Raw genomic sequence first — 23,562 nt, 5'->3', positions numbered from 1 at the left:
GAAAAGAACAAGTGCATGAATGTGAGCGCTCACAGCAGGTAAAGGATTGTCAGACTGAACTCAGATCCTTCAATCACAGGTTCAGGAGTTAACAGAGTAGCCCACATACATGTGTGAAAAAATAAAAATAAAAATCTCACAGCTCGACGCTGAGTAGGCAGCGGCAGCAGCAGCAGCCTTCCCTCCGTCTTCACTCTGATTTTCCACAGAAAGGAGACTTTGTTCTCACAAGTTTATAAATATTCATCAGATTTCAGCACATAATGTGTTATATTTCTAATTTATTTGACCCAAAAAATGTGAATCGTCACCGCTCTACTGTTGGGTTTACCTGCAGGATATTTCTTAATTGGATGCAGTTGTTGCTGTTGTTGTTGCTGCTGTGTTGCTGCATAAAAGTACAACAATTTAATGGGTTATAATTGTACATCTTACAACGACGCAAAGTGACATTAAGGCTTTTTTCTACGAGGAAAGAGAACTCTGAGCGCTCTCTGTTTTCTCTAAACCCAATTTCCTGTTACGATTACAATTAAATACAAAACCATTTCCAACTCAAAATCATTGAGCGCCACCGATACAGCGCCACCTAAGGGAGCGGAATCACACGTTCACGGCCTCTGCAAGTTGTCCGATTGTCTGTCTTAGTCAGACTATTCAACCTTAGCGCGATTAAACTGTGTGTGTTAACATTGTGACTTATTTTATTTGTTGTGTTTAGGTTTGTTCTAAATGCGTAGCTTTCCGTGACTTTGTTTTCTGTTGGCGATCACGTTTGATGCTAACTGATAGCATATCAATGTGTTTTGCCATAGATGTTAGCATGAAGCTAATGTATCGACCGTATACAGCGTTTTTCTGTGCACTGATTTACCGTACATGCTCGTAAAAGCTCAGTTTTACCGTTTTTCTCATAAATCTCAAAAACTGGTCGTCTGAGGCAAAGTTTTCCTGGTCAACTGTTAATCTGCTGCGCTGTGGCGGCCATTTTGTGTTTTTTTTTCTCTCTGTGTTTTTGAAAAATAGTAATAAATAAAGCTCTTTATCGTCTTTGTTTTTATTTACCACCTAATTTTCTTCTTTCAAATCTAGCGTGACCTCCACGTTCGTCAAAGCAGCAGAAACACAATATTTGTTTAATGCTTATAAAACTCATTGAATTCCTTATTGCTCAAAAGATTTTTTTTTAACTTATAAATTAGATTAAATTCTTTAGTTGTCATTGTAGGAGAGTACAATGACATTAGGTTAACACACAGTAGTGAGCATCTCCACAAATATTAAATAGAAAAATACAGAACATTTATTTGGGTTTTATTGCACAACCTCATTTTCCTTCTGTCTTTTACTGTGTGTTTTAATCAATGAACGGTTTCCCCTTAACATTAAATTTAAAATCAGCTACGTTTGTATTTTAACTGAGAACAGTCGTTACCATGACGTAACTTTTCTGTGTTTAATTTAATCTGTGACTCAGATTAGTTTTGTTTCTGCAGCTCAGATTAAAACTTGCTTCTGTATCACATTCAAACAAGAGTAGACTTTTTTTAATCCCACAGTCTTCTCCAAACTGTAATAGTATTAGTGATTTTGGTCACAGTGATATCAATTACAGCATAAACTAGAGCTAATCTGTAGAATTTTTCTGTAGAACTTTTAGTTTGAAAGGGTTTTTGAAGTCTGACCAATTTTCTTTTTTCCCTCCATAATTTATCAACAAAAATGACACGAGATTACAAATAAAAATGTGTAAATTAAATATTTTTTAAAAAATGAAACTGAATCAAAACTAATTTGTTAAAATCAAAAACATTTGGATTAAAAAAGTTTGTTTTAGTGACTATAAGTGTACGTGTTTAAAATAATTTAATTTAATTTGTGTTTATAAAATAAATTAAAAAACATTGCTAAAATTGTTGCAGCTCTATTATACAGTATATTGTTATTATTATATCATCATGTTGTATTTATATAAAAGAAAAAACAGATCCACACTGGAGCAAAGTTTGATATTTAACGTTTTCTAGATTTGAAACACGACGAATCATTAACTAACATGAGATAAAACCTAAATATTCCCAAATACGATAGAACTCTGACGTAGAACATTTAAAAATAGAACTTATTAAATCTTTTGTTCACTCTGAAGCGGCAGAGTTTCCACGGTGACAAAAACCCAGCGACGGGTTTTGCCTGCAGGTCACTTCTGAGGAAGGAAGGAAGGATGGAAGGAAGGAGTGTTGTCAGACTCTCTCTCCTTCAGCCTCCAGCCGGTTCCCACAGACGTGTCACTCATGTTGATGACGAGCAGAGCAGGAATGAAGCAAACGCTGTGAGGTGATAACGAAGCCTAAAGCAGACACTCTGACATTTACCTTTGTTTTGTTGGTTTTTTAAAACTTAGTGTCGTTAGAATCGTCTGTCACCACAAAAAAAAGGGTTTTACACCAAACACCGGTGTTAAACTTCTAATTGCTTCCATTGAAAACGAGCAATTAGCAAAATTAGGCTGAACTTGAACCAGTTCATTATTTTGCAGTCAACCTATTGGTGGATATAGAGAACAGCTCACTATTTGGCAGTCAGTCCATCCACAGATGTATAGAATAGCTCTTTATTTTTCTCGTGTAGAAAAATAGTACTGTAGTAAAAAAAGGTGAGTTTTATCTATAGGAGGTGAACAGTGTTGTTTCCTGCCAGAAGGGGGCGTTACCTTGGTTGTTTGACATCAGAGAAACTCCTGCACTAACGCCTTATTTATCCTGAATCTCACACATGAACAGCAGGGGGCAGCAGCAGCAGCAGCGTCTCACCGTGTCGTCCACCTTCCTCTCGATGCTTTTTGTCCTTGACGTCACAGACAGCGGCGGCGGCGGCGTCTCCCGCAGCGCGTGGTGTTTATCTTTAAATCCGCTCCATTATATAAAACTCTTTTATCCTCCATTACCACAAACACTTGATCTCGCTGCTGCTGCGTTGCCACGGTTACGGTGGAAAAAAAGGGGTTTTCCCGGGGGCCGTTTTCGTTTGACCTTGAAAATAAATAAAAAGATGCATTTTAAAAGACAACAAAAACTAATTAAAAGAAAAGAAACATTGAATAAATAGAGTTTAATGTGTTTTATTTAGTGTTGAGATGTAATTAGAACACTTAAATTTAAGGGTTTATGGAGCATAACGACTTCTTTTTACATTTAGGAAAATAAAATTTGGCTTCAGGTAAAATAATGAGGAAAAACTTTGTTAATAATTACTTTTTGTCCATTTTTGACACACTGTAGCAGGGGAGTCTAAAAACGTCCTGTGCAGGTGAAAACAGTGACAGTGAAACTAAATGGAACTCAGCCATCGTTAATGTGACGACTTACACGCGACGTTCCTGTCAAAAAGTCTGCGTTTCCACGGTAACTGTGGTGGAAACTTTTCCATCTGTCCGTCCTGTAACGTCCTTGTCCTTTGACCTTTAATTTTAAAAACAGGAAGATTTGTGTCTTTGTGTAAAAATCAACCCAAAAACACATTAAAACAAAAAAAAAAAAATTCTAAAACAAATAATGATTAAAATTGGTCAAATTATAACTTGAAAATGTTAAAATAAGAGCAAATAGATGTTTTTATTGCTTTTCTGTCTTTTAAATGAAGGTTTTACTTAATAAACTCTACATTTATGAACGTAAAACTACTATTAAAATCACAGTTTATGCATCATAACATCACATTAAAGCAAGTTTAAAATTGACTTACCATCCTTTGTTTTCTGAAGACACGTCCAGCTTTTCCCAAAAAGTCCCACATATCAAGAATTACAAAATTGGGGTACAAAAAGTTTAATTTTATGTGCAAATATTGTTTTATTTGGCTGTAGATTTAGACGCAGGGGTGCAATAAGAGAATTTTATATTAAGATTTGCAGGCATTAAATAAAAATTCTCCTGATCTTTTAGATTTTGAGTTTCACTTTTTTCTCTGTTCAGTTGCTCGAATAAATCCAGCTTAATGAGATCAATGCAGACACAAATATTCTGATTATTTTATCAACCGTCAGAAACTGTGAACAGAGAAATAACAGCAGCAGCATTTACTCTAAACACAAACATCCTGATGTTTTAAACTCACAACAACGTAAGTCTTGTAAAAGTGAGGACGTTTCGTAAAAGTGAGGACGTTTCGTAAAAGTGAGGACGTTTCGTAAAAGTGAGGACGTTTCGTGTGAAAATGTCTCAACAGTTAAAAAAACACCAGGTCGCTGCAATATTCAAGAAAACAAACAAACAAACATTCATTTCAAATTTAAATAAATCAGCATTTGAAATCTGAGTCAGAGTGAGACATCTTTAACCATAATAATCTCTCTGTTCACTGTTTAAATCACATGAAAGCAAAAATCGAACAAAATCATCTCTGACCGTTCAGGACCTTTAAATTCACTCATTCATTTCCTGTTTCATAAAAACAAACAAACACAATCTTTGATGAGAGAGTGAAGTCAAAACGACTCCGGTCAGTTTAAACACTCACCGGTTACTGCACTGATGACGATGATGATATTATGGGATGTTTGGAGACAGCAGCAGCACCGGTGTCTCTGCAGCCGTCATAAAAGTTTGATTGACACCCGTTTAAACTTCCAAATGGCGGATTTTCAGCATGATAGAATGTCATTGGCTGAACAAGGAGCATGTGACTGTGGGGGGGGCGGGGCTCTGGGCAGGAACCAGGTGTAAATCATACACAGGTGAATGTAATTGTCACAAATCTGCAGGAAGTAAAGACGGACAAAAACACAACTACAAAATAAAACAGGAAGTCCACAAAGCAGCAAAACACGATGTCAGTAACTGAGACAAAAAAAAAGTCTGTCCAAATTAGAAAAAATAAAATTAAAAAAAGGTGCTTTTTTGAACGTGAGATTTTTTTTAAAATTGAAGACATTTTGGAACAATAAGGACATTTTGTGACAGTGAGGACATTTTTGAAAGTGAGGACAGCGATGTTCGTGGTCTTGAGCTCAGACACAAAAAAGAAAAGAAAGAAAAAGAAAGGTTGTGGACTCGTCCCTGGGTGTCACAAACAGGACAGTGTGGACAGTCTGTCCTTCAGTGAGACACTCTCTCTCTCTGTGTGTGTGTGTCACACCGTGTCAGAGCACTTTGTTCTCCTGCTGGTCAAAGTCCAGGGACACGACGTAGGAGACGTCAGATTAGAATTCTTGTCACGGTGTCTTCAATTGACGCTGACAAGGTGTCCGTCTCGAAAATTGTCCTGAATTTGTGATCGTGAGAGAAGCCAAAAATGAAAATCACAGAAAACTAAAAAACATGAGACACGACAAGTATCTGGCGAGGTTTCGGTGCGTGTTTAACGGTAACTGGCCAGAGCCACACAGAGCAGGTGCTGGGTACTTTCATCATCTCTGTCGTTAGAATCACAAACGCCTTCAGTGTCGCAGTGATGCATGAGCGTCCGTCACTGCCGTAATTAACCGCCCATTCAAACAAAAACAAACAAACAATCCTTATCTGTAATTATAGCCGCGTAATCTGTGGCTGCATATGTGCAAACGTTACATTACAACAAACATACAGCAAATTACAGGATACACTAATGTGCTCATGAATAATCCAGCACCATCATCATCATCATCGTCGTCCGTCCATTGTTTCCACCCTGTTGGTTAATGACTTAATGGGCGGAAAAGGACGAGTGTATGAGCTGGTTTTTATGTCATTTACACCACAATCCCATCAATCCAGGCTGAATCAGAGGACACGAGCCGTGGCATTATTCCATCAGTGGCCTGACACCAGCAGAGGAGAGCGGGAAACAAGAGACCGAGCAGAAGAACACCGGCGGAAAAATGTGTTTGACAAAGCTGCACCTGACATTTTAAATTTACCTGCTTATATCTGTTAGCGTCTGACAGAAACATGACAACATTCATCCTGATCTGTTAACATGTCGCTGAGATTACACATCTGAGAATAGCTCATTATTTGGCAGTCAGTCTGTTGGTGGATATGTAGAATAGTTCATTATTTGGCAGTTAATCTCTTGGTGGATTCATGGAACAGCTCATTATTTGGCAGGCCATTTCTTGATGGAAATTGGGACCAGCTCGTTATTTGGCAGTCAGTCTGTTGGTGGATATAGATAACAGCTCTCTATTTGGCAGTCAGTCTGTTGGTGGATATAGAGAACAGCTCACTATTTGGTACTCGGCCCGTTGGTGGATATAGATAGGAGCTCATTATTTTACAGGCCATGTCTTGGTGGATATACGTAACAGCTCATTATTTGGCAGTCAGTCTATTGGTGGATATAGAGAACAGCTCACTATTTGACAGTCAGTCCATTGGTGGATATAGATAACAGCTCACTATTTGGCAGTCGGTCTGTTGGTGGGTATAGAGAACAGCTCACTATTTGACAGTCAGTCCACTGGTGGATATAGAGAACAGCTCATTATTTGGCAGTCAGTTTATTGGTGGATATAGAACAGTTCACTATTTGGCAGTCAGTCCATTGGACAGATTTCATTATTGGGACCAGTCATTATTTGGCAGTCAGTCTGTTGGTGGATAGAGAAAGCTCACTATTTGACAGTCAGTCCACTGGTGGATATAGATAACAGCTCATTATTTGGCAGTCGGTCTGTTGGTGGGTATAGAGAACAGCTCACTATTTGACAGTCAGTCCACTGGTGGATATAGAGAACAGCTCATTATTGGGACCAGCTCATTATTTGGCAGTCAGTCTATTGGTGGATATAGATAACAGTTCACTATTTGGCAGTCAGACTTTCTCTTTACTTCTCCATCAGCTCTGTCACAGCAAACATCGCAAAGGAAAAATAGAAACAAAGAACTAAAAACTCAGTGTCCAAACTGAGTAAACGTCCAACATAAAGCATCCATGTTTTCTTTACCTCTCACCCTCATCCTATCATGTTCATTTTTATGACCTTATATAATACAGCTCTTACGTACGGCTGCTTTAAATAACAGGTCGAGGAAACATCGTCAATGTCCCGCTTGCACGAAAAACAAAGATGAAACGTGAGCCAGGAGGCAGCGCTTCTTTCGAGCAACAGTGTTTCTCTGCACGCTGAAGGTTTGAGATTCAACTGGAATCATCTGCTGCTGCTGACCAAAAATAACTGCTGCTGCTGCTGCTGCTGCATCTCCTCTGTCACACAAATGTATTCCTCCTCTGTGGGTGGATGAGAAGAACCATGTCGACATGCATATGAGCAGGGATTTTAACTCCTCTGACTTAATGTCCCAGATACAGAAGCTTCTCTGTGTCTCTTACTGTACATTAACCGCAACATAAAGGGCTGAAATAATCCCAGTCTGAGAATAAAGATCCAACTTTTTTAAAGCCATTTATTAGATTATGAGTGGCGGATTATTGGGTTAAGTCACCGTCGTCGTCCCTCATCATCCTAAACTCATACTCCACTCACCGTGTTGCTCAAATGTTGAAATTAGGCTGTGGGCAAAAATCTACTCCCTCAACGAATATGAGGTGAAAGAGGGAGAGAGAGAGAGAGAGCGAGAGAGAGAGAGAGAGAGAGAGTCTGTGCAGCCAATCAGCTTTAAGCATGTTTCTCCTGTGGGTCCACTCATCCAGGCAAAGACGAAGAAGAGTCCTCGTCTTTTTCTTTTTTTATCCCCCAGGACCGGTAATACCTGCATGATGACACACACACACACACACACACACACACACAGGCCTGAGAGCAGCCCCTGTAAAACACTGAAGCTCTTCAGAGCCCCCTGCTGTGCTTCATGCGTTACTGCAGTTTGCACTGATTCAAACAAACATCCATCTTCTATCTTTATCCTCCACATGAGGGTTGCTGGTGCCAATCCCTGCTGACAGAGGGCAAAAGGCGGAGTCTCAGCCTGGACAGGTCCACATATAAATTCTACTTATAATTCTAAAATCTACTTAAAATTCTCAAAAAAAAAAATCCAAATTCCACACGACGTCCGAAGCACAAAAACAGGCTCAAATTAATTTATTCTGAAGTCACAAGACCTATTTGCGCCGTAAAATTAAGATAATAACTCGTGCTGTCAAATGATTAAAATATTTAATCGCCAATAATCGCATTAATGTCATAGTTTACTCACAATTATACATATATATGTATATCTATCTATATATAACATATATATATACATACATACATATATATATATATATCTACATATATATATATGTAGATATATAAATCTACATATATATATATGCATATATATAATTCAATCTGCCAAGAGACAACAGACAGAAGTTAGCCTGAGGCTACAAACCTGGCATATTTACATTTGAATGTTTATTGAAATGCATTGTCCTCTTCCTTCAATTAATAAAAGAATGAGGTAAACAGAGGTCAAAGGTCACGCATGTTTAAATCATAACAGCTTCATTAACAGTCGTGACTCATTTGCCTGTGACGTCCAATCACTGCGTCGCCGCTGGAATCCATTTTCCACGCTTTCTCATTAACACCGACGCTTTTCTTCTCTGATTATTACTGACGGACAACAACAATCAGTGTGTGTGTGTGTGTTTGTGGTAGTTGAGTTTCATTAACTCAAACGCACGCACACACACACACACACACGTACACTCACAAGTTGTAGATAATTAAGAAAATTTAAAGTCCATCTGCCGTGAAATGTTTTGACTCGTCTTCATTTTCTTCAGACGATGACGTTTGTTGTCTTTGGTTTTTCAGTCGTTGGTTTCAGTCTTTTCATGCTGAACGTCAACAACACAAGTCATAATACTACGAGAATAAAGTTGTAATATTATACGAATAAAGTCCTAAAGCAGCAAGAATAAAGTCGTAATACGGAAAGAATTGAGCTGCGTTATTACAAGAATAATTGTAATATATAACGAGAATTAAGTCTAAACACTGCAAGAATTAAATCAGATTACATGATTAAAGTCATAATACGAGAATTTAGTTATTACAAGAATAAAGTTACAGAACTATGAGAATAGTCGTAGTACGGCAAGAATTGAGTTATTACAAAAATATTGCGAGAAATAAGTTAAAATACCGCAAGAATAAACTTCTAATAACGAGAATAATGTCATAATTCGTAAAGTTGTGTTATTACAAGAGTAAAGTTAGAACAAAGTCGTAATATTGCGAGAATAAAGTCTAAATACAGCAGGAATAACATTTATCTTTAATACATGAATGATGTAATACTGTGAGAAAATAACCAGAATAAAACCGGAATATTTCAAAATATTATGATTTCATTCTTATAACATTATGTATTTTTTCTCTGAATATTAAGACTTTATTTGTGTCTTTTCTTTTCCTTCAGAATGGCCTCAATACTCAGACAAAAGCATAGATTTAGTATTTATAATTTATGACTAAATTACGTTGACTGGTGTGTGTGTGTGTGTGTGACTGTCATGTATAAAGCACTACAAAATCTACTAAAGTGTCTTTTATTTTATTTTTTTTAAATAAAGCCCGGTTGATTGATTGCATTATTTAAATCCCAGAGGGAAACAATGAGTAATAACGTGGACGTCCATCATCGCCACACTCTAACACTAATGGGAAGAAAGGCTCGTCAGAGCGCGACGCACGACAAACCCTTTTCTTTTATCACGACAATAATCCGCTTGATTTTCCCACGATTTCCACTGAGTCTTTCTTCCTCCTCGTCGGATAATAAACGTCCGCGAACAATACGTCTGTTATAGAAGTTTAATTTGAGCATAAAGAACATGGAGTGTTGTGCAAAGATCAGTCAGATCACTGTTGTCTCATCAGTGTCGCTCAGTACAATTATTATCATCATTAATAATAAAGACGTGAACAGCAGGAAGTAAATAAAATAAATTAAAAAAAGAATCATCATCATCATCAGTACAGTGCAGTGAAAGTTAAAAAACAGCCAGATCATTGTTCACTTTGAAGAGAAATTAAAAATGTACACTACTGTGCAAAAGTCTTAGTTCTGTTGCCTTAATGACTTTTTTTTTTGTGTAAATTAAACCATAAAAATACATAAAATATGAACATGAAAAGAAAAGAACTTCACAATAAAAGCTTCTAGAGTCCATGTAGGTCACAATAAATATTTTCTCTTTTCTGTTTACTTTAATACTTTAATATATACATATTCGGGGGTGGGATTCGCACGATGACACGATATTATTGCGATATCAGCTGTATCTTGTAAATGATTGACATTTATTACGCTTCAGTATAATCTCAGATTAAGGCCCCTGCACGATAAACAATCACATCTGTTACACATAAAGATAAATGTTTAATATAATAACATCGGCGACGCAGAATTCGCTAACATTTTTACTACGTGTGCACATTAATTAACCTCAACTGTTAATTAACGGTCAAACCTAACATTTAGTCATGTTTTTCAGGTTAATTAAGGTGTTAATTCATAGATTATCCAAGGATTAATCAAGCTGCTGTTAACAGATTGTGGAAATACTTAAGAAATAACTACTTAACCATAATTTAAGCATTTATTATCCTTTATTAATGCTCCTTGTTATAAACCCGGTAATGTAGCCTATGACTTTCATGACTTCTTCTTGCGACACAAATGCTGCTTTAAAAACAGAGGCAACAATCTTCCGCATGGCGAAAAATAGCGTACAAAACTCAACGCAAAGACTTGAATTTCACATTGGGCGTGTAACGTATGGCCAATTTGCTGGAGTTTAAAAACATAAACCTGGGCGAATCTTTAGAATGTTTTTAAACTCCAGCAAATACGCGTTTTTGCTTGATTTCCGTCATGCTATCTGCTCCGTTTGCATCGTCCAGAATAACCAACGTGAACTCCATGCTAAGCATTTGTTTCCCACTTAACAATAAGAGTCACAAAAAAACCATAAAGTGGAATAAACGCTTGATTATAGTTAAGTGATGCTGTTTCTGTACTCCTTATGACGTCAAAGTTGAAGGAAAGCATCGTGATAATCTGTATTTCTTTAGATTTTATGGCTGTAGAATTGTCAAAACAAAATTCTTTCTTTCCTTTTTCCAAGATAACTTCCACTTTCCATATCTGGCAGTTATTGAACGACACGCTGGTGAATCTCATCTGTAATTGGACGCTCTTTCTGCAGCGGAGGTCCTGAGGTTCTACGGTAATGATAAGTATATGGAGCACAATTACAGCTCTATTTCTCTGCTATTCTAGATCTCACAAACGGTGTTAATGAGCTGTACGTATACCAAAATCCTGTCGCCGATGACAACAGAAGGGTTAAAGTTTTACAATAAGGGTCACAAGGAGCATTAATAAAACGGGTAAAGTACGCTTAAGTAGTGCTTAATTATAGTTAAGTAATGATTATTGTTCCATACTCCCACACATTTCCATTTATTTTACAATGAAGGTCACAAGGAGCATTGACAAAGATACAGTGTGCTTAACTCTAGTTATTACGATGACTATTTAGTTTCTATTTTACATGAATTCAAATTAAGTGTCATTTAAGGGAAATGAATGTCACAAATGTGAACTAAAGACAGTTATTTACAGTTACTTGAAACATTCAACTGTTATATAAACCCTTGACTTTATTAACCTGAATAACATTAAAAAAAATGGTTAATTAAAACATGAATTAAATGCTTATAACAGCACTAAGTCATGTTAAAGCTTTGTACATAAAATCTATTATCATCATTAAATATAATCATGTAAAGCTGTATTTTTACTGTAAAATATTGATCTCCTTGGTAACAAACATGATATTCTATGTCTTCACCGTCGCAGTCACGTGTCGTAGCTTTGGATTTAGTTTAAGTCCGTTTGTCTGAAGACGACAGGACGTACAGACGGAGTCGCACCAAACCTGAGGCTGGACTGGTTTTTCCTCGTGACTGAATTTTGATTGTCTTATTTCATCTTTTTGTAACTGTATTATGTTCACATGATTGAAATAAAGCCTTTGTTCACATTCACTGGTCAAAGTGATAAATATTTGCTTTAAAAACATGTCGCCACATCTGTGCTGTTTCTTGGTTAAAAAGTTCACATTGGGGCTAATGTGTTGTTTATGAGACGCATCTATTTGCTTTTCTCCCCTCATGCATATTTCCTGTATTTTCTGGTTCTATTCTAATAAAAACTGTAAAAAACAACAAAACTAAAAGATGATCAATAGGGCTGCAATGATTAATTGATATTTAATCAATTACTAAATGAAATGCCAACTATTCTAATGTGTTTTCTGATTTTTCAGCTTCTTAAATGTGAATATTTTCTGGTTTCTTTGTCTCATATAACAAAGAAATCATTTTTTGGACCAACAACTTTAAAAAAACATTGCTTGCAGTTTACCTGCAGCGCTAGTGACCAAAAACCTTTGCACAGTAGTGTATTTATCTGTGGTTCTTCTCCTTCATTCCCACCACGTGTCCATCCTCCGTACACGCACCCTCTGTTTGTAGTGATATTCTTTCAGGTGCTTTTTCAAAGCGTTTGGAATGGGAAGCATGTTGATGCCGTCGTAGGTGGTGCAGCTGCTGACGACCGCTCTGCACACGTGCTGCAGGCTGAACGGCTGCGTGCGGTGGATGGGGTTGGACAGCAGCGGCTCGAAGAACATGCACGAGTTGGGGTCCTTGTAGTGCTCGAGCAGGCCCGTCACCGTGGACGCGTGGAACACGCTGGGGTCGTGCACGTCGAAGCTGAAGTTGTGGTTCCACTGCTCGATGCGCGCGTGCAGCGAGCGGCCGTAGCGCCGGAAGCTGACGGAGAAGAGGTAATCTTCCTGGGCGGAATCCCTCAGCAGGAAGGTGCCCTCGGGTTTCCCCTCCAGCAGCCTCTCGGCCTCGTAGCGGTCCATGACGCCCCAGTAACACGGCAGGTTGGTGATCCGCAGCAGGTCTGGGACCAGACAGTGAATGTAATCGATCTGCGTGTGAATGCGGTATCCGTCGTGGGATTTGTGATGCTCGGTCGTGGGGAGCGCGGCTTTGGAGGGCATGTTGGTCGCCACGACCTCCGGGGCGACCTGAAGGTCGGGGACAGGATCGCTGGTGTGGGCGGACGCCGAGGCCACGACCTCATCCAGAGTGTCCAGACAGCTCTGGAGCAGGAGCTGGTGCTGCTGCTGTCTCTGGAGAAGCAGCTGCTGCTGCTGCTGAGCGGTCGTTCTGTCAGAACCCGACAGCTCGTTCATACCATGAGCCAGTTTAGGTCCGTGTTTGTACAGAGGGTTAATTTGCGCCGTCACCTCGAACGTGTGGATCTCAGCGTTGGGCGGTGGCTCGACGCCTTGTTCGATGCTGATGCGCCTGCGCTCCCGCAACTTGTCGTCCACGTCCTCCACCACGGTCGCCATGGCTGAAGTCGGGGCACTGCACACGACTGCCGAATCCAGCAAAGGAGGCTGGGTAATGGGCGCCGTGTGCTGCTTAATGAGATTCCATTTCTGAGCGAGCTCTGATCCCACGGGAAAAGGACAGTCGTCCAGCATCAGCTCGCTCAGATGGATTTTGCGCTTAGAGGAGGCAGAAGCACCGGCAGCTACTGGTGTGAGATCCTGTGGAGGCGGAGCTGGAGGTGGAGCTACAGCTGCTGCTGCCGCCGTCGCTGTGCTGTGTGTCTTTATCGGGAAACACTGACCCATCGCATCCTGGATTTTTTGCCGGAGAGTACGATTGCTGCTCGAGCCTCTGCCGTCGCCTTCACTCGGTGCAGGCGACTCACCTACAGTTCCCAGTCCTGGTCTGGTCGTCAGCCGCTCCTGTCCTGGCAGAGAGGAGGCCACTTCCATACCCTGCCATCTCCAACTCTCCTTCAGAGGAGAGGTAGAGGATCGGTCCCCGGACTCCAGCTCATTCAACAGCTCCCCGTACTCAAAGCCGTCACTGACGGGCCGCTCTGCCGCGGGTTCGTGGCAGGCGCCGCCTTTTTTCTTCCCCTTTCCACCTTTACGAGCTCCGCCCGAGTCCCGCCTTTCCTCTGACCGGCTCTGTCTCACCTTAGGTCGGGCACCCCTCTCTCGGTCCTTCCCTCGGTTTCCCGATTCGTTTGGCAGAGACATGACGTGACGGGACGGGAACAGTCGCACCGCTCCACGGCGTTACCAAGAGACGTCTCGTAGTAGAAGTTATTGAGTAGCAAGAGCTTTCCCATCCACATCCCTCATCGACGATGGCGCTACCGTCGTCGGGGCATTGTGACTGCTGACATTAAAGAACCTGTGAAACAAAAGGAGAGAGTTTAACATCAAGAAACACCAAAATAACAGCCTGAAATTTCAAATGTATATTGTGTATTATTTTTTTTTTTTATTTCAGCAAGAATTTAAGGTTCCAGGTTCACTTAATTGAGGGCAGCTTAAGACAAGGGAGTTCAAAATGAGATATACTAACAATTAGCAGGTAATAATTGACGCTATCTCAGGTTGTAATTCTCCATCTTGTTTTAAATTCTGTAACAGTGAATATTGCTCTAAAACTTTATTTTGCACACCACACAACGGCTCAAATTGCACTAGCAAATTTGAGTCAAAAACAATAATTGCAATAATTGGATATTCTATCTAAATCAGTAAGCCCTAATAAAACATAATTCATTGCTATGTTATTGTAAAATCACCATGACAACACATCAAATATAAAAGCTCTTGTTAAAATTCAACCTCCAAGACAGTTGCGATACGAGTTTTTGGTCGAGTTATTTGGCCAATTTTCCTTTTTTACTCCACTTTTAAACGTCCAATTTTTTCATCTTTTATTTAACCAGGACGTCCTTTGAGATGTTATTAGAAGCACAGGTCTAACATGATCGGATTTAACAGCTCAAAAATAAAAATAGCTGAGCTTAAAACGTCACACAATGGCTTGAGTCTGACGTGTGCCAGTGATGTAAAACTCACATTTCATCTACGTTTATAGTGTTTTCTCTTTGAACTCTTAAGCTGCTGAAAGGATTCAGGAAATATGATCATAATAAACTGCTGGTAGTAACACGTTGACAGACACTGCTTTTTGTTAAAAAAACAAAACTATAATTTGCCTTATGTAACAAAAACCAGGCGTTTTGAATATTACACAACAAAACACTATGACCTCTGAAAAAGGAAATTACTTTTGCTTTTTGCTTGAAAAAAAAAAGGTGGAAATAGCCGTCATTAAGACAAACACATCACATAAAAGCATCAACATTGACCACATTTGGACAAAATGTGGAGAAACTGAGCTGAAAATGGAGTGAAAATGTGCTTTTAGTGGATCTCTGAAGGTCTCATGTGATTACTAGAAAAAGTGAGCAGATATTTCAAAAGTTTTATGATTTGTTTTCACTGCTTAAAATAACATTTCCTTATTGTAATGTTAATTGTGTGGTAATTAGTGTTGTGTGTGACATTTTAGTTTTCTGTCCATTGACTTAGCTGTTTTCCACATGTGCTTCACAACTGGAGGGGAAAGAAAAACTCTCCTGTATTAATCAAGTTAAGCATAGTTAGAGTTGATATGTCTTTTATTTTCTTGATTAATTGATTTGTTGCAAAAAGATGTTTTGTTTTGTTGTCCACAAATCAACGCTATTAATTTTTAAAGCATAACGTCTAAGATATTCACATTTAAGAAGCTGAATAACAGAGAACTTGTTTTAATTAGTGCAACAATTAATCAGTTACTAAATTTATTGCCAACTATTTTCTTGATTTATCCGTTAACAATTGGAACAATTTATGGGATTTTTCAGCTTCTTAAATGTGAATATTTAATGGTTTCTTTGCTCCATAGAATATTAAAACTGAATGATTTTGGTTTGTGGACAAAACAGGATGTTTAAGAACATCATTTAGAGTTTTAGGAAAACACTGATCAACTTTTTTCAATACTTTATTGACCAAACAGCTAATTAATAAAATATTTAAACAGATTAATTGATTTTTTAAAGATTGTTAGTTGTTAGAGATGGATCAAAATATCAATTTGGTGACATATCATCGTCCTTCCTTGTGCAATACCATAACCAATACATCAGGGAAAATATCAATATTTTTATAATTTATGAAAAACTCAATTTATAAACTCGTAGGACGTCATTACTTCATGTCTCCTCACAGTGGCGCTGCTCAAATGAAGGAGGGGAAACTTGTGCAGAAGTGACCTGACTGAAGAAGTTTAGAGCAGGATAATAGTGGAGAAAGCAACTTAAGAGATGCTCCAACCACGTTCATGACCTTTGAACTTTCTCTATGCTGTGAATAAACAGGGAAATCCTGCACTTTTAACTTTTCACACACATTTTGTTTCATTCAGTTACAGATATCATGATGAATTGCTATTGATTATCATGGACTATGTATCTCGTATCGTATCGTACCCTGATTCCCATCCCTAGTTGCAGACCTGGTTTATATAAAGAATTTGTCATTTCGTTTTTGCACATTATTTGTTGTGCTTATGTTGTGGCCGCTGGACCTCGTCCTCCCTTATTTAAGCCTCGAGTTAGGTAAGCAAACTAGTCTGTGTGGTCCCTCGCCTATCATTGGAGTGGATGGGCGGAGTCGCAGGTGGACTGGAGAGAGATTGGTGCAGCCGAAGAAGACAAGAAACCGTCTCCCAGTCCACACCAGGTCGCCTCAAGAGTGTCAGGTGTTGGAAACTTCAGCTACATGAAAATCAGGTTCTAAAACCATAGATTTGTTTTTAATCTTGTATAGCAATGCTGTTCCACTCTGTAATTTTTGTTTTCCTTAAAGTAAAGTGAGTTAATTCAAAGTGGGGTTGTATTCCTGTAGTTGACTGATAAGTCAGTCATTTAGCTCTTCCTTTTTACATTTGCTTTGTTTGTTGTGTTTGACCAGCATCCTCTGCCAGATTATTTTGTGAGTTTACCCTCAACTCCTAACCATATTACATGTTGGTTATTTATGTTGCTTCCAGTCCACCCCTAACAAGCTGGGACTTAACACCTTATAATCAGCATGTATTTGTATTTCTAAGTAGTATTTACTGACACGCTCACATTTTTTCAATACAGAGCCCAGGTTGGGAAATCCCTGAATTCCTCTTTCTGATTTGTTTGTGTTTATACTCCTGTTTGGTTTTTACCTCAGTGGCACAAACTTTCCACACGAGGCAGCAGAGGACCAGTGAGTCCTGAGTGTCTATGAGCCAAGAAAAAAAAAAAAACTGATTATCTCTATGGACTTTGTTCCGGGAGAGTGAATGGTTTGCAAAACTTTACTTTTCCGCCATTAAAATGTGTCTAATTGCAAGATAAAGAGACAAACATACTCAGGAGATATTGTAGACTTCAGCAGGCATTGATTTTATTGTGTTAGGCTTTTTGTTAAGTGGCTACAGTCATTTTATCCCAGGACAGAAGGCCTTGTTGTGAGTTTTTAGTCACTCCCTCTTGATAACATATATTCATGCAGTCAGGATTGGGTGGCACCTCTTGCCAGGGCTTTGCAAATGTTTGCTTAATGATTGTCCACCATTTTGCACCTGACAAAGACCTTCAAGGTCAAAACAGTTCCTGTTCCATTGCCCTATAAGAAGCCATGTTTGAATAAGGCTCTTCAACCCACTTTCAAAGACTTTTGCTTACTTTGTGCTTCATGCAACGAGAGAACATTATATTGAGTTTATTTCTTCATCTGTCCTTTACCTTGTCCGTCATCAACACCTGTGTCCATTTTAAGTCTGACAAGATAAGGACAGTCCTCGAGGACACTCGAAGTACATTTCTTTTTTGCAGTTGTTGAAAACCCCATATATATTTGACATTATTACATATGAAATACATTATTTTAGTTTAACCTCAAATTTATTAACCTGAAAGTGTTTTAAAAAAGGTATTGTCAACCTTTTCTTGAGAACCAATACTTTCATGATGTATACAAGATGTAAAAAGACAACAGAACCCATTACAGCAATTAATTCTATTGTTCATTCCAAAGTTAAAAATAGATAAAAGGAACATGGGACTGTTAAACTGTTAAACTCTTGATAGGTGCAATTTTCAATAAAATTGACAATTCTGAAAAGCTTATTATCTGTGAATACATTGAAGTAAAATGTCTTTCTTTACATTTTATTTTAAGATCCATTTCATTTTACTTCCACAGTCTTACATACTTAAGAGTCCACATAGCCTGGCCTTTAATGCAATTAAGTTTTTTAAATAATTTGATACAATATTGACGTTTAAAAATACAAAAGGAAACAGACAGAGAGCCAGAGGTTTTTAAAATTATAGAAGTATATGAAAAATCAAGGTGAGCCATCACAACGTCCTGCTCTCTCACAAACCACACAATTCAAGAAAGTGAGTTTTATTAAAACTACAAACGTTTGACATTTTAAAGTAAAAAATAAACTAACCAAATAAAAACGTGAAACCCTTAAATTAAATTAAATACACGACTCTATCTTCTGCTAAAGCTCCTGAGCGACAACATTAACGTTAGCGTCCAGGCTACGTTAGCTAGCTGCTAACTTGGCTACTTTTTCCGAGTGGTGGAAAGAAACGGGGCCGGGTTTTACTCACGTCTACGCGGATGTCGTTCTCCGAACGGCAGCCGTGAGCATGTCTTCGCGGTTGTTGCCAAGTTTCAGGACGAAAGAGTGTCTGTTTCCGCGTAAAATGTCCAGTAAAATGACGAGAAACAAGGCGGCTAGCTCTCGTTAGCCTGGTTCATCATCATATGAAGTGAAGCTGAAGCGGCCGACCGTGTGACCCGGATGTTATAAAAAAAAAGTAGTGAGTTTTTCAGTTTTCATTAAAATAATCGAGTGAAACTGACGGAATTGATAAAGAGCAGCTTAATTATCTAAGTTTAATTTGAAAAATCAAGAATTTTGATGCAAGGGAAGTGGATAATCCAATTTTTGTTCCATCAGATTCTGTTATAATCACTTACTTTCTCTTCTTCTTATTCACTGTCGTTACTTTTAAAAGTAATTTTAAGTCAGTCACACTTATATTTTTGGAAAAATTAGGTAATTCAGCATTTTATTTTACTCTCATAGTCATAACATAGTTTTAAATGTCATATTATACATGAATAAATATACAAAATATTAAATTATGTAGATATTTTTAAATTATCTTTACTGGACAATTGTATCCCTTAAATCAAAGGTTTCAAACTCACGGCCTGTGAGCCCCCATGTGGCCAGCAATCAATATCATGCGGCCCATCACTTTTGTTATTTATATTCATTTTGCATCAGAAATGTCTTTTATTTTCAACTATATATCATTCCGTATCAAAACAAACACTTATTTGAAGTTGAATTTCATGTGGCCCCTGGATCATACAAGTTTGAGACCCTGACTTAAATTATGGGCAACTCCATTATATTTTTGCCTCTTTATATTATTTAATATTTAAATAATATATTTTGTGTGTTGCATTACAAGGGCAACTCAACAAGGATTTACTTTTGTGTCATTTGTTCCTCCACATCTACAGTTCTCGTTCTTACTTTTATGTGCAATATTAATGCAATTTTGTAAAACAAATTGTTCAAATTAGCTCGTAAATTAGACTAAACATGACATAATTGAGTTAATGGAGAATTAAATTAGTGAACAGTGATTGTGTTGGACAAATTTTGTGAAATGGAAATGTGTAAATGTGACCTTATTTCTTCCCTTTCTGTCATTTGCATATTCACACAAACTGTTAAGCGTTGTCATTTAAAGTGTAGAATCAAAAAATAAAGTTATATCATGGCAATTTATTAAACATAACATTAAAAAAAATGTCTGTAAAAATAAACAAACCTACTTATGTGTACATGCGACTGATTTAATGTGGCGCAAATATGACGCAAGTTCCGTTAAAAGCTGTTAACAGTAAAAATAGCATGTGATTATGTGGACTAAAGTGTGAAATGTAAAAAAAAAAAACAATACAAGTGCACATCAACACAAACCACAAGTAAAGTTGCAAAAGAACTGAACCTTTTTATTTTTGGACTCGACGATCAGACGGACGCTGAACTTCAGACCATTCACACATATGAGTGACAGTAAAAAAGTAGAGTGTAAGCACGGGATGATGCTAAACGGGGGGGCGTCAGAATGAAATATAAATCGTACAAGACAAATAATATCTGCGGTGTAGCCTACGTTTGGCTTCCATCAGCTGGATTATTAAGCCCTGACATGATCTCTGATCCGTTTGACACAGGCTCTGTACCTCTTGGCTCCTGGTGGAATTATTTAATTACTCTTTTTGTTTTCCATGTAAAAAACAAATAAACAAACAAAAAAAACAACCCACCAGGCTGGACTTAAGCGCATTTCCCAACTTGTCTCATGTGTCACTATAATGTAAACATGGAGTAAACATGTTCCTTGGCCTGTTATTAGTGTTCAGTTTACTCATAGTCACATGGTGTGTGTGGCTCAGATAAGCGACATTCGCCTCTGCTGCGTCTCCCCGACGAATAGAGCTTCGTTAGCGGACGTCACACACACACACACGCACGCCACCAAAACGACGCCATTTTAGCAGGAAGCGGCTCCGCTTTACACCCATAGACAACACATATATATGAGGTGTCTTCACAAGATGGTGGATAGATGTTGGAACAGGACAATGAAACAAACGGAAGAACATTAGATGACACTTTTTATCAGCTTTGATCTGGAGTTAGCATCCACATTCACAGCTTCCCGCTTGGCAGTTAAGGGGGAAACCCTTAAGGGCATGGTAACCTACAATGACTGTCGCATAACTGATGTTAAAGTGGGCGTATGTAAAGTATTACTGTATGTTAAGAGACACTGACGTTAATATAACCTTTAATTTTATTTGACAAAGTCAGGGGCGCAATCGCAATTTTCCCCTTAAGGTTCCCCTTAACTACCGGGAAGCTAACTCCAGCGTCGTTACAGACTCCAACATGAGATAACGTTAGTATCATGGCCCATGCATTGGTCGAGTGGAAGAGAATTTAGACTTGTAACTGAAGGGTCAGTTTGAATCCCTGCCAGGTTAAGGGCTGGGGGTGGCCCTAAAGCAAGGCACCCAATCCCTATTGTTCACCATTAATTGGACACTGTAAATTTACCCCAGCCACGGGGTAAATGGCTGGAAATAATGTCCACTACGGCTGTTTCCTTACTCATGAAAAGCAGCAGGGGGCAGCATAAGCATCAGCTATATCCAGTCTGTCAGGTTCTGTGATCATTTTGAAAGTGACAGTGAACTCCTTTTGCTTGAATCCGACACTGGTACCGTTAATTTTTTCCTGCCAACATGGCCGACGACGTGCGCAAACGATGAAGTCCGGAGCTCTACAGTTTTAGTGATGTGTTTCAAAGCTACAGAGGCGACGAAAAGGAATTATCTGAGCCACTGGTTAACATACACACAATTGGTATACAGTATAGTGAGAAGATTTAAAAAAAAAAAACAACAAAAACAAAAAACCACAATCTTTGTGGGCGCGAGTGCGATGATGCGTTTTCGTAAAGTCAGATCAATCCAAGAGCCTGCTCTGAAGGAATTCATGACTACTCGAGACCGTTAAAATCGACGTATTGAGGATTCTGGGGAACCACGTGAACGGTTCACCAGGACGTGACGGCTAACGGTCAGGAAAAGTTACGCTCACATCACCGCATGACCAAAAGGCCAGGGGTTTTTGTTGTTTTTGCTTTTTGGGGTGGTGGGGGGGCAAAGAGTCAAAGTGTCTTGTTTTCAGGCCAGCTCATGTGCGAGAAGGCTTCAGTTCTTTACTGTAGGGCTGCAACGATTAATTAATCACCAACGATTTTGACAATCGATTTATCGGTTTGAGTGTTTTCTGGTTTCTTTGCTCCATATAACAAAAAAAAATCCTTAAAACTGAATCATTTTGGTTTGTGGACAAAAACGACTTGTGAATGAATCCAAAAAATACTCAACAGATAAATCCATGACGAAAATAACGGTGAGTTGCAGCTCTACTTTAACATGTTACAATGGAGTAATGATGACATCACATAACATGAGCCGGGGCGTAAATCCCAGCGAGATGTAAACAGTGACATTTAGGCGACATAAACATACAACATTAGTTGCGAGATTTTCTGCTCTCCAGTCGTTGGTGTGACGCCAGCAGGGGGCGCCGCCAACAAACCATGTCCCTCTATCTACAACAGTGCTGTATTAGTGTGGCAAAAAACATGCGATTATAGAAAATAAGCATAAGTTATCAATATCAAGGGAGAGTAAAAAATACAATTGGAAAAAGATATTCTGTAAATAACCTTTTTAATTTTTTTTTTTTAAACTATACCGACCTCCTATGGCTCTGCTGAAATTAAAACATGAACGTTATTTTTTTTCCCCCGTTTCTGTGACCGCAACCAAAAGTGATTCCGAAAAGTTTAAGACCATATCACACACACACACACACACGCACACACACACACGTACATGCACCTGCACGCCGACTCTGCCACATCCAAAGACAGAGGCTGAAGAAGACGGGATTATCCCCGCGATTCAACACTGATAACCACGCGATAATGTTCGGGGGGAGGGGGGCGGGGTCGGAGACTGAAAACACATCCAGACACAAACAGAAAAATATGGACTTTTGTCAAAGCACCTTGAAAAAAGTATGATTCATCAAATCGTCACGCTGGCCATTTGAGGAAGGGGGCGCTGTGGCGCACCGACAAACGCCTCTCATTTCAGTTTTGTCAGAGTAGGGATGCACGATGTTCTCTCCACGACGAAAACAGTAGGCAGAATAGGCTGCCAACTCCTTTACTTCAATTCTAGCGCCCTCTATAACTACTATTTTGTTGAAATAACAAGAGACTTTATGACCTCTGCAGTTGGGCGCAGGGGAAAACACACGCACACACATCTAAATATATATATATATATATATATATATATATATATATATATATATATATATATATATATATATATATATACATATATATATATATATACACACATATATATGCCCAAGAACTCCCAATTTATTTGCAAAAACAACATTGTGCATCCCTATCTCAGAGCGTAAACTGAAAACCCTCGGCTCTTCTCGCGTTCAACTGCGCCCCCAAAAATTCCTCAGCACAAAATGTGGCGATTCATCATCATTTACGTGGTACGGCGTTAAAATGACAGAGACAAACTGCAGCTGGCGTTAATTCTTCAAACTGCTGTTCTGTTCTCCTTATTTTTGTTGTCGTCTTCCTCGTTAAACAAAAACTTCTGCAGCACTTTCACTACAAATATATCCTTCCCCCGAAATGAAACCACTGTACAAGCTTTCTCTTTGGCTTTGTAGAAGTTCAGAGGAGGACAGACACTTCTACTTGGTCTACGCGTTTAGGGGAAATAATAATAACAATAATAATAATAATAATAATATATATAAAAAAAGAAAGAATAAACACGGGTATGCCTACGGTTGAATTACAAGTCTTTTTCTTAAATCAGTTTGGTCTTTTGTTTCTTTGCCTTTGCGACGAAAATAATTCGGAGAGGATTAAAAAAAAGAACCAAGGCGAGAGAATGCGTCTAAGAACCCGATCA

The 23,562-nt window shown here is 38.6% G+C and overlaps 1 protein-coding gene across 1 annotated transcript; it reads right to left on the bottom strand.

Moving 5' to 3' along the window:
- Positions 1-9,734: 9,734 nt before the first annotated feature.
- socs9 (suppressor of cytokine signaling 9) lies at positions 9,735-18,730 on the bottom strand. Its single transcript, XM_044032850.1, has 2 exons — positions 18,552-18,730; positions 9,735-14,236 (listed from the first exon to the last, which is right to left on the bottom strand). Exon 2 carries the CDS (start codon positions 14,077-14,079, stop codon positions 12,430-12,432), a length of 1,650 nt encoding a protein of 549 aa, XP_043888785.1. The 5' UTR covers positions 14,080-14,236; positions 18,552-18,730; the 3' UTR covers positions 9,735-12,429.
- Positions 18,731-23,562: the final 4,832 nt, after the last annotated feature.

This window comes from Solea senegalensis, linkage group LG8 (assembly GCF_019176455.1).
Source record: "Solea senegalensis isolate Sse05_10M linkage group LG8, IFAPA_SoseM_1, whole genome shotgun sequence".
Classification (NCBI taxonomy): Eukaryota; Metazoa; Chordata; class Actinopteri; order Pleuronectiformes; family Soleidae; genus Solea; species Solea senegalensis.
Note: the sequence above shows the minus strand (reverse complement) of the source record. Positions and strands in the feature narration are given on the sequence as shown.